The sequence below is a fragment of the Melopsittacus undulatus genome, chromosome 4 (genome assembly GCF_012275295.1).
Source record: "Melopsittacus undulatus isolate bMelUnd1 chromosome 4, bMelUnd1.mat.Z, whole genome shotgun sequence".
In the NCBI taxonomy this organism is placed as follows: domain Eukaryota; kingdom Metazoa; phylum Chordata; class Aves; order Psittaciformes; family Psittaculidae; genus Melopsittacus; species Melopsittacus undulatus.
The window spans coordinates 70,578,789-70,599,462 of NC_047530.1; the positions used below are offsets into that span (position 1 = coordinate 70,578,789).

The 20,674-nt window shown below is 38.9% G+C and overlaps 1 protein-coding gene across 2 annotated transcripts in view; it reads right to left on the reverse strand.

Annotated features, from left to right (window-relative positions):
* Positions 1–20,674, reverse strand: part of PRKG1 (protein kinase cGMP-dependent 1) — a 479,219-nt gene that overhangs the window by 155,856 nt on the left and 302,689 nt on the right. For both annotated transcript variants that reach the window (XM_013130233.3, XM_005153712.4), the window contains exon 4: positions 20,042–20,147. In XM_013130233.3, the coding sequence (XP_012985687.1) occupies positions 20,042–20,147 (106 nt within the window). The remainder of the gene's footprint in view (positions 1–20,041; positions 20,148–20,674) is intronic.

Here is a 20,674-nt window from a genome sequence, read left to right on the forward strand (position 1 = left end):
CTGTGCACAGCCCTCTCTGTGAAATCAGGCCAACAGAGGTGCCGTCATTCGTCTTTCCTCTTCTAAATGCCTGCATGCAGCTTCTAAGTTACTATCTCTGTATTTAGATTTTTTTTTGTAATGTCTGATTTTGTATTAAAATTACCAAAAGATTCAAGCCAGCCTGCCCATGTGGACAGGATAGAAATAGCTTTCTGGAAAAAAAACCTCTTTTTCTTGACTTGAGCACTTTTCTGAAGCAACCAGATGTTGTATCACAATGGTTTTTTTTTCAACTCCTCTTTAAATTTAATCTTGGCTAAAGAAGTGATAAGCCTTTCAGAGCAGTCTGCTCAACTCTTATTTTTTATCTGCTTGGCACAAAGTAATATTAACACTGTGAGTCATTAACTCCTCTCAAGATTCCCAGGAGACTTCTTAAAATTGGGTGTAGAAGTAGATATTAAAACCCATACTTTGCTTGCATGTATTACTTTTCGTAAGCATTAAAAAGCCTCCTTTTCCCACATCAGGATTTTTTCTTGATATTGCATCCCTGCACTGAAGCCCCAGTCATTTGGCAGCCTTGCTGAGGACCCAGGATTGGCAGGACTGAAAAGCGTACATAGGCTGATGAGTTTTCCTCCTCTGTTTGCCCTAATTCAAATGCAAATACCTACAGGAGTTCAGTATCAAGGATTTTCTGTTTCCAGGTTGAGGATGACAGCTTATTATTCTTAAAATACTTTGTAGGGTTATTTAAATACAGTAGTGTCCTAGGTTCACCAGTAGTAGTAATTTTTCTCCTTCTTAGTAGCTGGTGCAGTGCTGTGTGCAGACTTTCAGCCTGGGAACAACACTAATAACAACAATGTTTCTAGCAGTTGCTTAGTAATGTTTACACTGACCAAGGACTTTCTAAGTCTTATGCTCTGCCAGAGAGGAGGGGCACAAGAAACCAGGAGGAAGCAGAGACAGGACACCTGATCCAAACTAGCCAAAGATGTATTCCATATCACAGCACGTCATGCCCCACATATAAATGGGGCAGTTACCCAGAAGGGCTAGATCACTGCTTGGGTTGGGATGGGTATCGCTTGGCAGTTGGTGAGTGGTTGTATTCTCTTCTCATGTTATTTCCCTTATCATTATTATTATTGGTGGTAGCAGTAGTGATTTGTGTTATACCTTAGTTACTGGACAGTTCTTATCTCAACTCGTGGGAACTACATTCTTTCGATTCTCCTGCCCATGCCTCTGGGATCAGGTGGGAACAAGCCGGGGAGTGAGAGAGTGGCTGCGTGGCTCTGAGTTACAGCTCGGCTTAGGTCAACGTGAGAATGAGAACAAACCTGATCTTAGCTTATCAGATGCAAGCACATATTTTTTTGCTAAAAGCAGATTGAAGAAAGATCAGACCCATTTCTCCAGTTTGGTGAAAGCTTCTACACTCATTCTCAGTTTCACTTCAGCTGGAAACTCCCAAATAGGAGCCAGCTTCTTTATTTTCTTCAAATCAACATGAGATTAACACTTTCAATTCAACAAAGGGGAAAATGCAGTTCATTAAAAGCCTTTACTTTTTCCTGGTTAGGTTATTAACAAAAATCCCCCTAACTCCAGGCACTATCAGCCTTGCCCATGTAAGTAATTTGAGCAATTAATTAGAAAATTGGCTCATATCGCTTAAGAAAATATTTTCACACATACTCTGACACGAAGACAGACACCGTGAATTAGAGGTGAGGAAGACACAATAATCAATTTACCAAATCTATAATCTGTTGGAATTTGTTAATCAAATAAGTTCATTTTACTCAGTAGGGTTTCACACTAAACAAAAGCTTCCCAACAGATCTACTGTCATAAATGCCAGTGGCTACTGTAACATTTTATTTTCTGCTAATTATACTTGACTAACTTTAGATCAGTACTTCAGCTTGCTAAACCATTCTGAAAGGAAACTATTTGTATATGAAAGGCAAATTGCCAAGTCTCAAGACAATTACAAGTAATGAGATACACATCTAACCAACTATTTCTAATCACATTAAAGGCTTTGTACTTAATCTTTCTTGTACTTTGCTAATACAAAACATAACAATTACCAGGTAGGTTACACATACTCAGAGAGATAAAGATGTGTTTGGAGAATGGCATATACAAGGCCTTTTCTAGTCTTCAAGTATACCACAACAAAATTTATAACTTAATCTATTCAACCTGTTTTCCTCTTGGAAAAGCACCTTCAGGTTTGAATATTCAAATAGCCTTCCTATTTTCACATCATCACAGTACATTACCCCTGCAGCCATAGACCACAATGCTCAAACCAGCACCAATGTGGGGTGTTTTTTTTTTTTTTACAACTATGATACTCCTGATACTTCACAATCCACTGCTGTCTTACCTCCCTGAGTTCTCAGTTCTCCCATGCTCCTTCTTCAACAGCTCTGTACTTTGATGGATGTAGTCTACATCCAAGACTGCAGACTTTGCACACCTGTATGCTGCCCTGTCCATCTAAACAAGCTGCTTTTAATGATCATAAGCTAAAAATAGAATTATAGAAATACTTCAAATACTCAGAATAGCATGGACTCAGGCTGAAACAATAGTAAAGGCATGAATATCACATTCAAAGCATCCCCCTTAGACTGAGTTTCTTCCTTGTAAAACCTACTGGTTCACACCAGAAAACACTACAAATATTTTTTCTAGCCTTTGAAGATAAATACCCAATTTCATACAATAGATAACTTAAAGAGAAGAATAAAACCCATCACCTTCATTATACATCTCACCTTGTTCAAAATTACAGGACAGAGATAGAGAAGCAGGAAGAGGACAGAGATAGAGAAGCACGCAGAGGACAGATGTAATGTTTGGAACCATGTAGATCCCAAAGATACAGAAAATATCCTCAGCAGCTGGCCAGGTAGTGAGACAAGTCTTATAAGCTACCACCATCCATCATGCTCTACAACCTGTATCCAGCCCACAGTAGTAATCTCTCATTCATACTGTTAGGGGAAGCTCAGAAATCCACTGCTATTGCAGCACAGTGATAATCCCAGTTATAAGAAATTAAGAGATACTAGATAAGTAAAATCAGTGAAAGTTAAACTCAACGACAGAAAAAAACAAATCAGGAAATATCTGACATACTTCCTTTGCTCCTACGTCAATCAGTAGTCATGGGTGATTGTAGGGGTTTTGTCTGGGTATCAAGGAGGAACAGAACCTGTCACTTTAAGTGAAGAAACAGTAAACCCTCCCCTAAACCACAATATTAAGACTTATTTCAAATATTTGTTAAAGCAAATTTTCTTCTTTTATCTGCCAAATTAGCTATTGACAAGCTCACCAAGCTGTAGATATGCAATATGTAGGATATAAAAGTGGATAGGTGCAAACCAATTGCATTAGAATGACACATTTAAGAATCCTTCATCTTTAAAGAATCCTTCATCTTGAACATTTTGCAGAAATAAAATCTAGATATAGAAAGGATCTTTTTCTCCTTATGAACCATCATTCTCATCCCATGGATATAATGAAATATTTCACTCACACCTCTAATTGCACCCAAATAGCAAATTAGCAGCCTTTTCTATGCTCAGGCTTCATCTCCAACTCAGCAGGCTTTCACATCTCTAACAGAAGCTACAGTATATTTTTGTAATGCCAAGGCCAAAATTAGATGTGCTGCTCCTTGCCAGAGTACCAAAGGGTGGCCTAACTATACACTTCCTAGCAGACAAGCCAACAAAGGGCTGAAGTTTAATGAGCTATTCATTTGAAAGCATGCCCAGGTCTTTACTTAATTTGGCCTTTAAATTCTACTAGAGTTCAGAGTAGGAGATGTGCTCCAGAGTTACATATTGTAACAGGACAAATTCAAAGACCCTGTCCCTATTCTTCATCTCAATAGGGTTTGTTTTGCCTTCAGCAACATGGTTTATTTGCAGTCAGCAACTGTTTCATCCAGATTACTAACAAAGATTAAAATCACCCCTTCAGAAGAATCTAGACCAATTCATGTGTTTTATACTCCCATATGCATGGCTCCAATTTGCACAGACAGTAATCATTCATTTTATTTCAAAGCTCCTAAAAGCCAGTGCTTGCTATTTCATTTTTTCTTGAAAAATACATAGACTATAACACATATTAATCCCCAAAGGATTTCTAATCAACAAAACATTACATCATCTATATTCAAATGCATACATCTGAATAGCTTTGTGTTTATGAAGCGCTAACTGGATGACAGCTAATAAGGCTCTTGAAGAAATCTTTGTTCTTGTTGAAATACATTTTTTACAAAGGTTTACCAAATGGCTCAGGAAAAAAAAAAAAAAGAAATAAAACCCCAGTGACAAGTGGCACATCAATTTCCATTTTTGTATCAGTCTGCTTCAGTCTGACCTACTGCTGGGTTAGCGGGGCAATATGATAACTGTCAGCCACCCATAAGGAAAGATGAAATGAAGGCTAAATCCTTTGATATGCAAGTTTGCTAACAAAAGCATATGGGTGATTTTGTTGTTCTGATCTGTTTGGGTTTTTTTTTCCCTGCTGTGGTTCTCTTCAAAAGCACCACAGCTTTTGACTGGCTTTTCCTGCAGAGAGAAAAAACCACTTCATAATCTATCTAGATGTATTTAAGTAGCAGTTATGAAATGCCAGACTTGTGAATCTGCACTGGATCTTACTGATTTATAGAAAATTAATGCCAATTAGATAATGTGAAGAAATAACACCTTTCTTTGTCTTTTGTCATGGTCTTTTTTACTGACTGTATTAGAAGAAGATTGTGGTTGGTAGACAAAAGTGATGTTGATACATTCTGTGAGGACTTATTTTTTAAAGGAAGAACTGGCACCATTTAAGCACCACCTTACGGGAGTAACTCCAGTTATAGAATAATAGAATCACAGAATAGTTAGGGTTAGAAAGGACCTTAAGATCATCAAGTTCCAACCTCCCTGCCGGACAACTCACACTAAACCATGTCACCCAAGGCTCTGTCCAGTCTCACATTGAAAAGCCAGGGATGGAGCATTCACAGCTCCTCTGGGCAACCCATTCCAGTGCCTCACCACCCTTACAGTAAAGAACTTCCTCCTTATATCCAGCCTAAACTTCCTCTGTTTAAGTTTGAGCCCATTACCCCTTGTCCTATCACTACAGTCCCTAATGAAGAGTCCATGCCACAGGTTCAGAGTCAAACAATTTAATAACTAAAATATAGTAATAATAGAAAGAATGTCAATAATAATAATAATAGGAAACAGCAAGAGAAGAAATGAAAGCTCAGAAAACACAAGTGATGCACAATACAATTGCTCACCACCCACTGACTGATACCCAGCCCCATCTGAGCAGTGATCAATCACTTCTGGGTGATTTCCCCCAGTTTATATACTTCATACTGGAGGTGCTCCAGTCCCCTGATCATCCTCGTGGGCCTCCTCTGGACTTGTTCCAACAGTTCCATGTCCTTTTTATGTTGAGGACACCAGAACTGCACACAATACTCCAAGTGAGGTCTCACGAGAGCAGAGTAGAGGGGCAGGATCACCTCCTTTGACCTGCTGGTCACGCTCCTTTTGATGCAGCCCAGGATACCGTTGGCTTTCTGGACTGCAAGTGCACACTGAAGCTGGCTCATGTTCAGTTTCCCACCATTCAACACCCCCAAGTCCTTCTCCACAGAGCTGCTCTGAATCTCTTCTCTGCCCAACCTGTAGCTGTGCCTGGGATTGCTCCAACCAAGGTGTAGGACCTTGGACTTGGCATGGTTATCCCAAGTTTTCCTCTCTTCCTTAGCTGAGACAATTCAACTTCCAATGCTCTGATTTAGGACACACACCCTTCAGACCAGGCAATCAGTTTTAGAACTGTGTTTCTAAAGCATTCTTTATAATGGAGCCTGAAGCATGTTTTTAGCTAACATCACGTTACTAATCACTACTTAAACCAGTGCCAGGAGAAAGCAACAATGACAGAGGTTGTTTACATCAGCCAGCAAAATGCTGGGTCTTTGCACTGCAAACTAACTTCATAAATACTGAGCAGCTTAACATAAAATTTAAACTTTAATGAATCCTTCATAAAAAAGTGAACTCTAAGTTAATGCACTACTAGCTGCTTACTGATATTATAATTCCTGCCTGAATGTTTCAGATCAAATCTTCATTTCATCAGAAGAACTCATTGCTATTTCCACTCAAACCTGACACAAGACTTTGAGAGTTTGGGAAAGGTGTAAGCCTAAATATGATGCTGAACTAGACACAGGCTATTAGAAAGGTAACTGCTGTCTATTGTCATTTTGATGCCCATCAGGTCATTGTAAAAATAATCCTGTTTAAGACCTAGCAATGAAACTAACGTAAAGAAATCATTCTTAGGCATCAAGGTAGCCTTTTCCACTAGCAACTAAGCAGTTGCCATGGAAATGAAGCTGATCCTTCCCGACCTATTTTTTTATATGTGGTGGTCATTATGTAAAGTATTATTTCTCACTGTGGTATTTTGCCTTGATAAATATCTAGATTTGAAATAAGATGATCATACTTTTAACTACTCAGGCATATACCCCTGTTTCTTTTTTTCCATCAAGGCTACTGACTGCAAAAGTCCCAGCTATATTTATTTAACAGACAATTTTCAAAGTTCAGTTCACATTTTCAGACTTTAGATGAAATGTGAAGTCACAGAAAGCATGTGACATTGCTTTGTAGACACGGGTATTTATTAGTGCTGTGAAAAGCAAAAAAGAGAGTTTGAAAAAGGAAAACAGCAAAGCAATGCAAAAAAACGATACAGCAGGAGACCACTAGAAAGCAAAACAAACATGATGGGTACAATTCCTGTTAAGAAAGTAATATTTTTTATTTAAGAGGTCTATCCAGCACTGGCTGAGTAAGTAGCATACCTGTATCAGATTTCTGCCATCACTCTCCTCTGTGGCTTGGCATGGCACTAGGGCAGGCCTTTCCCCTCATCTTGAACCAGCTCTGTGTTAGTTCATTGTTATCCATTTGCTGCCAGATTGCATTTAATTCCACTCTGCCTAGTGCCACTTGTCCAACCACAACACCAAAATGCAGAGGCACCAACAAATCTGAAAGTGTCTCTCAAGGTGCCTTTCAAGTGGAGGGCTTGGCACTAAGCCTTTTCCCTAATTTATACCTGGATGCATATACACTAAAGATGACTCTGTCCCACCATCTAGGCTGTCAATGGAGACATGGAGTATCTGCCCCAGTATCAGTCCCCACCTTACTCTGCTTTTCCCTGGTGCCAGCTAAACATCAAAGCTGCTAATTACCCCTCCTCTAAGCCTGATAATCTTGCCAGCTTTTAACCTATCTAACCATCAGTGTGCCTCAGCCCATCCATCCTCAGCTTCCAAATGACAATGTTGCAGGCAACAGGGTCAAAAGCCTTTGTAGACTCCAAACAAATGACATCTGCTGTTCTCCCCTAATCCTTGTATTTATTTCATCATGCATCCATCACTCAGAGAGCACAGATTTTTTTCATTATTTCTAAAATATTTCATCAACAAATTATTCAGCCCTAAAGCTGCATTTTTCATCAAATAAATGGTTTGTCAAAATGCTTTGCTTGGCATTGTGTATTTACAGGCAAATTCAGATTTTTCATTAGGATCAAAAGACAGTTATTGGGTACACAGTTATCAAACATGAAGCCTAAGACATCCTTCTAGCAATTAGTCTGTACTCAAACTTTCCCACCATCTGTGGAAAAAAAGGCACTTCTTCTACTATTTTCTCTACCAAACATTTCACATATTTTAAGAATTTCAATTTGTACACAGATAAAGATGGCTTCCTTGCAGTCCATTAGTAATCATCTAGAAGCTTTCTTTACCAGAGACCTCAGCTGGTTTTCCAATTACCAGCTCAGAAACTAAGCTTCAGCCTGTAACCTGCCAAGCAATGTTCAGGTTACTCATTCATTTGACAAATAATACTAATAAAGATAAGAATTTTCCTTTCACATAGGAGACGATATAAGTTAAAATGGGGTTGGAATTAGATGATCTTAAGGTCCTTTCTAATCCTAACCGTTCTATGATTCTATGATTATTAGTTGAGCACAAGGAAGTGAAGTTTGGAAGCTTCCAACTGCATTTCTACCACTACATAAAAGTTTTGAACGGCTGCCACTAAGAAGGCTAGTCTCACTGTCTGATCAAAAAGCAAAAGACAAAAATCTTTTAAAGTAGACAAGTGGTATTGCTGAAATCTTTCTCCTGATGTCATGGTTTAGACCCAGCCAGTAACTCAGCATCACACAGCCATTCACTCACCCTTCTCCCGACTCTGGTGGGATAGGGAGGAGAACTGAAAGAACGTAAACCCCATGGGTTGAGAGTCAAACAATTTAATAACTAAAATAAAGTAAAATACAGTGATAATAGAAGAAATATCAATAATAATATTAATAATAGGAAACAGCAAGAGAAGAAATGAAAGCTCAGAAAACACAGTTTATATACTGAGCATGATGTGCTGTGGTATGGAAGATCTCTTTGGTTAGTTTGGGTCAGGTGTCCTGTCTCTGCTTCCTCCTGGCACACTGAAGCTGGCTCATGTTCATTTTCTCATCGACCAACACCCCCCAAGTCCTTCTCCACAGGGCTGCTCTGAATCTCTTCTCTGCCCAACATGTAGCTGTGCCTGGGATTGCTCCGACCCAGGTGTAGGACCTTGCACTTGTCATGGTTAAACTTCATCCATATTTAATGTTTTAATACCAAGCATCACTGTTCAGTTGTAGTCTGCCATAAACAACTAACCTGGGCATTTTAAATAGTTGATAGATCAAAGGCACAGAGATTATATCACCATGTAACATCTGCAAAATAACAACCTAACAAGTCTTACCCAGTTATTCTGGGCTGCCTCCTCACTCATCTTTTGTAAGGAAAATGTCAATGAAGCCGTCCACAGCTGTCTAGGATATAGCAAAGTGCTGCAGATCTTGACTTGAATATCACACTACCATTCCAGAGTCCTAAATTGTAAGTCACACTATAATACGATTAGAATAAAATAACCTTAATATCTAATATTTCCATCTACTTTAATATTTGCAGTATAAACCCCTAATCTTAATCAGTCTACACTTCACTACATTTTAGCAAGCAATGGAAAACCATGCTCTTGGTATCTACAGCCACAAGCATACATATAATATTACAAGACAAAAATGATAATTTGGTAAGAGTGAACTACTTCAAACAAATCCTAACACCCAAATAAATCTCCAGTTATGCCTAATGTGCTGCATCAAGCCGTGAAGAGCTTCATTTCTTTGCTGCTACAGAAAACACAAATGTAGAAGTTGTTTGCTCTGGAGCTCAGAAAGCCACTATCCTCCAAATCATGATAGCAGCTAACAGGCAGAGAGCCAGGATTGGGTTTGACCAGATAAAAAATTACCATCAAGAGCTTTCTCTGAAAAGGCAGAATATTGGATGGACCACACCTGAATGCTCTGAAGCACCACTGTGACAACACAAGACCAGATCCTGGTCCCATTTGTATCAGTATAAAACCACATTAACACAAAGTTTACCAGTAATCACGTCCTGTTGGTTATATGCAACTGAAATCACACTCTGTGGGTGTGGAAAAGTAAAATGTGATACCTATCATGGGAAGAAATGATAACTGATGATAAATAAAAATGACAGTGCTCACCCTAAAATAAATCTATATATATCTATACATAAAAAGTGGGATTTGGAAATTAAAAAGCAAAATTAAACACTAAGAGAAAAACTACAACATTTAATTCCTGATATCACCTTGTCTTCTCAATTAATCAGCAGCTATACTAAAGCAGAGGGATAAACCACTTCAAAAAGGAGTCCCTAGAGGTCTAGTCTTCATATAAACCTGCAAGAATAAGTACAAAAGAACAGGTACAGAGCATCACCAAAAAAAGGTCTTCTATTCAGCAATCATACAGAACAGATTAATTTGTTGTTAGTTGTGGACTTATTCTGGCTTGACTTCAGTTTTTTGCCATTTTTCCCTTCCCCACAGACACCAACCCCCTTTGCCACTTCGCTTCCCACATCTCCTAGGCTGGTTATCTTCAGCAAGTGTTACAAAAGAGAAGCACAGCCCATCCTTACATTTACCTCCAAGAAAACTGCAATAAAACCATTTCAAAGATGCTGTTAGTGCATCAAATTCGTTCTTGAATGAATGAGACACTCCATCAGTCTTCCTGAGAGCATCCACTTTGTGAGTATAATGAGTAAGGGTATTTTGGCTAATCACAAAATTTCTTTAGTTTTCAACTGCTTCCTGGGCTTCTTTTCAGCTCATTAAAAAAAAAATAAAACAAACAAACAAACAAAAAAGAAAACCAAAACCTCTCTTCCAACTTAAGTGTCAGGATTGCTGACTTCACTGAATTATTTTGCTGTTGTGTTTTACCCCTACAACAGTAAGTTTTTATGCACAACCTTGCTTTCCTTCTCTCTATGCAAGTTTACAAAGCTTCATCACTGTTACCTTTTAACATTTAGCAATGAAGGGACTGTCTTTCTCTTTTCTTCCTATGTAAATAAATGTGAAGAGCCCAAATGGCTACACGTGGACAGAACAGATTTTTCTGAACTATGTTAATTTGGGATTGATTTAAATCAAAATAAGATCTTGTGCAAATTGAAATCATGAGTGCATTTTTGGAGAGTTTTTCCTTACTGGTAAGAGTCACTATGGAGGGAAAAAGGACATAGGTAGCTTTGTTCTACTTTGAAATGTAAAGAGGTTATCTCATGTAACACAGCAATTTTACCAGCAAATTAGATTTTACTTCACAAAGAAAACTCTTGAGTTCAATGTAGGAAAAAAAAAGGAGCAAAGAAAGTAAAATCCTTCAAAACCTTTACAATCCATAGACATCTTATTACCACTACCACCTGTGGCCTCAGGCACACAGCCTGCGGTTTCCATTTGTCTACCTCTGGTCACTGCAAGTGGCTTTTTCTCACTGGACGTATCAATTCCTCATTTCTACAAAGCCCTAAATTGCCCAATGGATGGGTGCTGGGAGCAAAGTCACTATCTGTCACCTGAGTTGGGTAAATTACTTACTGTCAAATTGCAGATCTGTAGCAAAAAGGAAATCGCACCACACACCATCAACACTCACTGTGTTGATGATGAATATCCCTTTGGTGTGCAAAGAAGGTCTGTGCAAGGAAGGTAGTTTTAGACTGGATGTAAGGAAGGAATGTTCTACAATGAGGGTGAGACACTGGACCATTTGGCCAGAGAAGCTGTGGAGCCACCATCCCTGGAAGAGTTCAAGGCCAGTCTGGACAGGACTTTGAGCAGCGTGGTCTAGTGGAAGGTGTCCCTGCCCACAGCAGGGTGGGTTGTACTAGATGATCTTCAAAGGTCCCTTCCAACCCAAATCATTCTATGAGTCTAAGATTCAATAACATTAAAATGAGGTATAGACTTAATTGCCAAGTGTATTAATCTATATTGTAAATACAGCTGACGCCAAGACCAATGCTATCTTCAAGGATGTCCAGGGGCTGCTTCAACCCTTTGACACACTTAATTGGGTTACTGTATCTGCCTTAATTGAAATGCTGCAATGTAAAAAATACCCAGCAATTATTCCTCCTCCTTCTTCATGCTCTGAATCAACAGGAACATAAGACTTTCACCTCCTTTTCACTTCTTCTCCCTTTTCCCTGTGATGCATTGCCTCCAATAAAAATTTTCCTCACATTAAAACATGCTTCTTCAATGTTAAACTTCTATTTCTTAAAAAATATCTACCTCAACCCCTTCATATACATTAACAGCATTCACAAAGGATTACGGAGGCTAGATTGTGGTTACTGAAATAACTCATTACAAAAATATTTAAGAAAAAATCCTAGCCTGGCCTTCTCTCCACCAAAATATGAGAAAGACTATTTTTCTTATTAAAGGGCAGAAGAAAATTGACAGTTTGATACTGTGGTGCATCATTTCAGTTCTGCTTCAGTGCCTGCCTGTGCACGTCCTTACACTCAGCCGCCTGCAAACAGAAACTTCCTTCAAGATATCCTCAAGTGTCCCCAGTACAAACTGAATTTAAAGCAATGTGGGGAAAACCAGACAAGACAGACAAGATTTGTGCAATTTCCAAAACTGAAACACTGCTTTTATTCCACACAGGGATACTGAAATACCACAAAACCTGCAATTCACACTGTCTTCATACTTTATGTATGAGCCTCAGAGGTGCAAGGACCTCCTGAGACCTCCAGTGGGCACCCTTGGTATCTTCACTGTCTGCAGCCTCACGCTCAGCTTCTCACAAAAAGCCACTCCTGAAACCTTCCTACACTTGCCCAAGGAAATACAACATCATTTTCCTTCTTTCTACCATTAGGCAATACAATGGTATTTTCTTTCTTTCTACCTTTAGGCTAACCCTAGCTTGCTTCCCAACGTCTTATTTACTCTCTGGTTTGCAACCTGGAAGCTGCTGCCATCCTCCCCTGCTGTGGTAACTCATTAACACTCTTCCCCACCATGCCTGCTGTGGCGGACTGTGCATCTCTAACCTGCTCCTACTCCCTCTTGCTTTTACCCAGGGGGGTTGGTGATCCTTGGCAGCCCATTAGCTACATCCTGTTGACCCATGCACAGATTTGTGGCAGTCTGCATGAACTACGGCCTGGAATGCAGCTTCCTGTACATTCCAGTTTGTCATTAACAGTGCGAAACCCAAGCTGAGAAGCACAAAGCTAGTGCTAGTAAGCGTGGCTTTCTAAAATGCTTGTTTTCTCCAACACTAGCTATAACATATGATTTATCCAACCAAAATGCAGAAGATTTAACACAATTTATTTAACCAGATTTTAGAAGACTAAAGTTTCAGTCTTGCAAACCCTCTCAAGTCATCTTAGCCTTTCCCACTAAAGCTCCAGGCATAACTCATTGTAGCTCCTCATGGCATAGGGAGTTTAATATGACCTTAGTCAAAGACTAAGCTGTACACTTCCATCTCACCTTCAAAAAATCCCAACAAAACAGATGAAAGGGACAGTATATAGATGTCTGCTCTGAAAGAATCCCCACTGTTTCCATGTGCCCTCTTCAAAGCTAGCACTTCTTGTGATGTGGAAAGACTCTGTCCTCTTATGCTTTCCAGCTAAAATTGCCACATAGTAGATGTGCTCTAATGCAGATCACTCATTCAATCTTTCCTCTCTTAGCAGATCTGGGGGGCTCATGCAGCATGAGGCAATAGAAAGAACAGTACATCTTCAGAGAGAAAAGAAGATACTACTCAACAGCTCTGCAAACTGCAGTCAAACTGTGGATGGCATATGACCTGCTTCGCTTGAGTTATGCTAACAGGGAAGAGAGAGTTTAAAAATGTCACGTGTGAATGTTTCAGAAGAAAGGAATGATTCAGTTTTCCACAGAAAAACTGAGCTGAAAGCCAGCTGAGCTGTCAAGCAACCAAATGATCTATTGCCTCTCCTCAGTTTTACTTTATTCTGGGTTGCTTATTATGGTCAAATTGGGGGATGGCAGAGGAAGGTAAGCTGATTTTCAAGTTTTTTCATCTCATCTACAGCTCTTCAGAGATGCTGTTTTGGATCTTTCCAGCCTTTCTGGCTCCATCCAGCAGATCATAATCTGGACATAAGCTTTCTTGTCACCATATCAATAACACAGTTCATATATCACATGTTTGATCTAGTGTTCACCAACCTGGACAGAAACAGGGAAAGTAAAAGAGAGGTAACTTGACAGAATTCTTGCTTGCCTCCGAGGTCAGAAGGAACTTGACCATGATGTAAGATGAACAGTCCAGCTTGTTCCTCCTAGATACACTCCGTGGACTGCCTTTAAAAATTTGGACATCCTTAAGGTGGGTGATGGCCAGATCTTCTTGTTGTAAACATTCTTCAGTATGATGCTCTTGGCCTTCCAAGTCTTGGACTGCACACCTATTGTAGTGGGGATGGTCCTGTCCATTTTGGCCTTGAGCAACATCGCTGGGTGAAAAGGATGTTAGCCTAGATGGGCTCTTGATCTGAACCAGCACATCTGTTCCCTTCTTTAGATTTGCATTAAGAATAGATGCATTTATGTGCTACAGAAATAATTTCCCCTTTTCTCTTTTTCTGCTCTGTTATCCCCTCTGTTAACTTTGCCTACATTAGTGTTCCACTAAAGTCTTCTTTCAGCCAAAACCCATTTTTCAGATTTAGTCAGCCAAAACACTCTCAATGTACATATTTACCAACTCACCACCCACCTCCAACTCTTTTTTCAAAGTCTCTCTTCCTTCTGCCTCACTTAATTTCTCTCCCACTTCTATCCAGTATCATTTCACTGAAAGATCCACTTTGGGAACCATTTAATGTAAAAATGCAGGCAATTTTTCAGTCATTTAACAAAGCTTCACACATTTTCATATTGTTTTCTTCCCATTGACAAATGACTCACATTAAATCATCATGCTGACCAATCCGAGTATGTATCACCACAGGATCACCTTTCTGGCTCCGCTTGCTACACATAAAAAAATTTACCAGCCTAACTTCCCATGTAGATAAGCTGTGAGTGCATAAGCTCCCATTTCTTAGACATAACCAGATCACCTCTGCTATGTCAGCCCAGATCACAACTTCCCACTTAAGCTAATTTGGAGTCAGATAAAACTGTCAAGGAGACTCAAGATCAAGCCAGAGCGTTATGACAAAACAGTAAAGCCTGAAGAGCAGACATTTCTTCAGCAAGATTAAAGTTTTTGACATTAAGTTAAAGCTTGGACTAACAACATACCTTGATTTTTTTTATCAGCAGTACTGAATTTTTATTCATAAGATTCAAGATTGTGTGTATATGTGTATATTTACTTTAAGTTCCAATTCCAAAGCTAGATCTTGCCTCTGAGGTGACACAGAGATGACACACCATTTATTCTCCTGATCTGTTCATTTGTCTTTGCTGAATCACAGTTTACACAGTGGACTTGAACATAAGGTCCCTTTTAATGTAAAATTAGGAAGGTTTTTCTTTTCAGATTGAGTTTTTCTTCTTGTGTTTGTTTGGTTCTTGGTTGGTTAGGTTTTGTTTGTTTGTTTGTTTTAAATATAATAGTTACTCTCCCAAGGCATTCTGGTCTTTAAACTTTTATGATCTATCAGGAAACTGTTACACTTACCACAATATAAGGCTTTTCCCCATTGTCATGGTTTGAGCATGTTTTGAGGGTGTTTTTTGTTCAAGGTTTTTTCCAGCCAGGTGGAGGAGGGGAGTCCGGGAGGAAGGAGAGACAGGACACCTGACCCAGGCTAGTCAATGAGGTATTCCATACCATAGCACGTGATGCCCAGGATGCACACTGGGAAAGAGAAGGCTGGAGGGGGGGGGCTCTGGATGAAAATGGAGAAGGGAGCGCATGGTGCTTGGCCAGGCAGGGTGGAGTGAGTTATGGGTCGGTGGCTGGTGGGGTGTTGTATTCTTTTCACTTGCTGTTTGCTGTATCATTATTATCTGTAGTAGTAAATGGCAGTAGGGGTTTTGTGTTATGCCTTAGCAATTAAACCGTTCTTATCTCAATCTGTGGGGGCTAGATTCTTTGGAATCTCCTTCCTAACTCTCCGGGAGTTGGGGGACTTGGTTTAAACTACGACACCCATCTTTTATTTCCTGGACAAATTTATCTTACAAATAGCTGTTTCTTTAACTGAAATATTTTGATCTTGCTTACATGGAATTATTTTTAGTACAGGCTTCAAAAGAAAATTATTCTAAATGTTGTAACAGTGAATATTGCAGTGAGATCTGTTAATTTTAGCATACCTGTAACTTCCACTGCAGAATGATGCTATTTCTTGCTTGTATAACAGCAAATATATTAAATGATACATACCACAAGGAATTACCTAATCTACAGTACAAGATTATATTTTAACTTTTTACTGCTAGCTTCACTATGAATTAGCTTAATCTAGCATTGATTTAACCACATAATGAGCTACTGAAAATTTCTGTTTCAAAGAGAATCATTGCTATGATTTGTCATTCAGCATATACACAGGGATCAAAAACAGTCTGGATTTTCCAACCCTTACTTGAAGCAGGTTCTGCTAGGGAATTAGGCCATCTTTTGATCACTTCAAAAGATCTGTTGACCTTACAAGCAGCAGAAAAGAATACACAAACTGGTTCCTCATAAATACTATGAAAACGAGGATGTTCACTTGCTCCTTACACCAGTACATTGCGATTGATTTATATAAGACAGAAAAGTTATCTTAAGTTTTATAAGCCTGTGAAAACTATGTACTTCTAGCCCAGGAGCGATTAGGAAGGTTTCTTAACTAGGAAATGTACTTTTTATAGTTTTCTTACAGCATACAGAACAAAGGACTAGACTGTACATACTTTGAACATAAAAGGGTGAAACTAAGAGAACAGTAGCTGATCTGTGTCACCAATATCATTCTCCTGGGGAAAAACAAGGCAAAACCACAACACTGGTTGTGGGGTAAGACTTTGTACAACGAGTACAAGGAGACCCAGTAATATTACTGCACAGACTGCACTTATTTTCAGAAAGATAAATAAGAATATATGAATAGCTTTTTTGCAACCCCAAAAGTTTAATTTCTATTGTATTTTGTTCACAAGTGAAAATATGTTATTGAAGCATTATGTTATTGCTATTAATGAAAGGATTAGAAAGGGTAACTTTTTTAGACCAATATCAGGAGAAAATCACACTGTCTAACCCCATTGACTATTCTGCGCACAGGTACCATTTAAACCTTTGTTTCTATTCCATTTGGTTTCTTACCAAGAGCATTTTCATTTACTTATTAATATAGGAAAGAAAAAAGACCTCCAAAGAATAAGAACTGACATACTCCTTGCATTCAAGATTCAACCTATTTTTTCCTTAACAATTTTTAGAAGGAAAGCATCCCTAAACAAGATCATTTAATGTAATAAATGGAATTTAAGATGAGCTTGAGGTAGCTATTGATAAACAAATCCCAACTGGAAGACACAATGGGCAGATACCCTTTTGTAATCAACTTCCTATAGCTATCTGCTCCATTTTACAACTGCTGTGTAGGATGAAATCTTTTTCTAAATTCAAACTGTAAGATTTAAAGAAAAAATATTTGCTTGCCTTAGGCCTTTCTAATGAGAATTATTATAATCATAACATAATAATATACTTAATATTAATATATAATAATACTATTCTATTAGTTATATTATAATAATATTATCATTATTAATATAATGGCTTGACAAGCTGTAATAGGGTGTGTCCAAGAAGCTCAGCTACAGGGTGAGAAATGTTTCTTGGTTTCTGCCTAACACTATTTGCTTTAAAATTAAAGCTGAGCAGGCCCTGTGGAGCCTGCATCCAAATTGATCTTGACAATTTTCTTGAAAATCTCTATTAAACCCCAAAGCTTAAGACCTTCATATTGCACAATTCCTGCTTTGAAAGAGGCTCTAACCCCCAGAACTGATCTTACGTACATCTTTTGGTTTCACTCACCAGTACACAAAAAATGCCAACATTTGTTAACATTTGAATTTATGATTTTTATTAAAAAAAAAACAAAAACCTTTCAGCATGGTAAAAGCTTTTGTTTTCTTACCTGAGTTTACTTGTTAACAACAATAAAATGAGACATCCAGAAAAAGCTAGACTTGGATGACTATACTTTCATGGGCTGCATCAAAAGAAGCGTGACAAGCAGTTTGAAGGAGGTGATCCTGGCCCTCTGCTCTCATGAGACCTCACTTGGAGTATTGTGTGCAGTTCTGGTGTCCTCAACATAAAAAGGACATGGAACTGTTGGAACAAGTCCAGAGGAGGGCCACGAGGATGATCAGGGGACTGGAGCACCTCCCATATGAAGACAGGCTGAGAAAGTTGGGGTTGTTCAGCCTGGAGACCTCACAGCAGCCTCCCAGTATCTGAAGGGGACCTATAAGGATGCTGGGCAGGGACTATTCATTAGGGACTGTAGTAATAGGACAAGGGGTAATGGGTTAAAACTTAAACAGAGGAAGTTTAGACTGGATCTAAGGAAGAAATTCTTTACTGTAAGGGTGGTGAGGTACTGGAATGGGTTGCCCAGGGAAGTTGTGAATGCTCCATCGCTAGCAGTGTTCAAGGCCAGGTTGGACAGAGCCTTGGCGACATAGTTTAGTGTGAGGTGTTCCTGCCCATGGTAGGGGGGGTGGAACTAGATGATCTTAAGGTCCTCTTCAACTCTAACTATTCTGTGATTCTATTATTCTATGTCATCTCTGAGCAGCAGAATATCTCCATGGAGCTCCTGGTCCTCTCCAGGGAAAGATCTTGTCCTCTCAGGAAGACAATGCTGCCTGGCCGATTATTTTTGTTTCATTATTTTATCATTACTATTTTTATTCATGACTGAAAAGAATCACAGGTGAAACTTCAGGCCACACAAGAGAGGCCAGGAGGTAAGGTGTCAACCCAGCCAAGAACCAATGTAATGGGCAGGGCTTCACTCCCAGATCTAAGCAGCTAATCGTGTCCCAGGTTTGATCAATTTCTTACCTAGGGACGTGGCTGGAATGCATGTAGGCTATTCCTTGAGTTTATGTTACTGAATGTCTAAGTGAATGTACTGTGAATGTTTTTCCAATTTTAGAAGTCTTATATTTGAAAACACATATAAGAAGCAGGTTAGAAACAAGACTATATCAGGGATGCAACATGTCAGGGTAAAAATTAGTATACCCACATTAGGGAGACTTGTTACTTGCCATCTGATATGGCTGCATGGCTTTAATTTTTCATTCAAAATATCCTTTTTAAGAGAGTGTATCATTACTCAAGTCATCAGCTTACAAACTGTAACATCTTCTATATTTTACAACGGCACATTTCCCTGAAAAACTCTCTCTGGAAAAAAGAAGGAGCTTCTGGAAATGAGCAATAATTGCTAAAACATTTCCCTGTGTTGAAAATAAGACACATCCAAAACAGAAAAAGAAAGAAATCAAGCACAGCTTCCCCCAGAAAGAGGTGAAAAGGAGACCAAATCTGAAGGATTTTGATCACACCCCCATCTACCATCAAAAGAAATTATCTTTTGGGCATAATTTTACTCCTTGCACTGCTTCTGCATAGCAGGGGGTTGCTGGTTCAGAAGGGAAATTATGCAGTGGGAAATGTTTAGATCTGGGACAAGCCTGAGGTAATAATATCTTACTAATGATGTGATTAATACTTAGAGCATCACATTGACTTCTGTGATTTTTTTTCTCTAGAATTCAGTTACATTATTCTGTTTGGGATTATTTTGCTGACCTGAAACATAGCCCGTTCCTCACTGCTATAGCACACTTGAATTACTAGGATATTAGACACAACTTTCACAAGGAGGATTTGTTCCACTTTGAGATGGAAACATGATCCAAAGGAAAGTTTGAGAGAGTCAAATTTAAGGAGTGAAAGACCTGGCTTTATGTCTTTCTTGTTATTCAAATAATCTTCATTTTATAGCAAAATAAAGTTTTATTTCCCTAGAAACTTGCATTTTATTCTGGAAGCCCAAGAACACACTCAGAATGGGCTTGCTTCTTTCTACAGAAGTTTAAGAACCAGGGTTTTCCCTAAGGAGGGTGTTTTGGGGTCTTTTTTAAATTGTTATTTATTCTTTAATGGGTATTTCCTTTAATAAGATACACTTTGAGTGACTCATATCAAAGCTTTTTCTCTCACATCTCAGCTGCGTGACTCTACCAACGAATCACTCACAATAAGATGAAACTAAGCTGCAGCAAGACTTCCTAGTGCTCACCCTCCTTTCGTCGGGAGGATACAGCATACAGATGGTTAAATAGCAAACAAATGAAAAAAGACATGAGAAGGAAACAAATCAAACACTGGACTCACACAAAAAAAAGTCAAAAGATGAGGACAGCAGTTTCACTGTAGTTTTTGACAAAGTAAACAAGTGTCATACCTTTTTAAAAATTCCATATACTCAGTATGCTTGATGAGGCCTGTCCTCATCATTATTGTTTGAAAACATTGCCGATCAATAGCCCAAAGTTTCACATTTACGAGAGCTGGAAAAAAAACAAGACAAGGGGAAAATGCAATTAGCAAAATGTCAAAATTTGAAAACCTGTTGTGAACTGCAGAGGAAAATGGCTTCATTCATGAGAAAGCATGAAAATGGGTACACACCTCAAAACAGGAACATAAAATTCATCTGCTGGACAATGGACTAAGCATGCACTGAAATGATCTGAAATACCCTTAGTTTTAGCTATAGTACACTGGTTTTCCAGAAACACCTCCTACAAGCAACTGTGAGATGCAAAGAAATCAATGCAGGCTGAAAGCAAGCAAGAAACAGGGGCTCAGTACATTGTAACCTCAGACAAATCACTGTCTCTGACACTGAGTGATCTGGGGAAACTTTTAGTGCATTATGCTGTTTCTGAGGGTTTCATCCTACCCCCAAAATAGATGATAACTTCTCCTTGACCTCAAGAGATTTTACACAACTGAGTTCTGTTATATCCTAATAATTGAACACCTCCCAGTTCTGGAAGTTTTGAGTAATTTATTTCCAACTTCAGTTTTCATG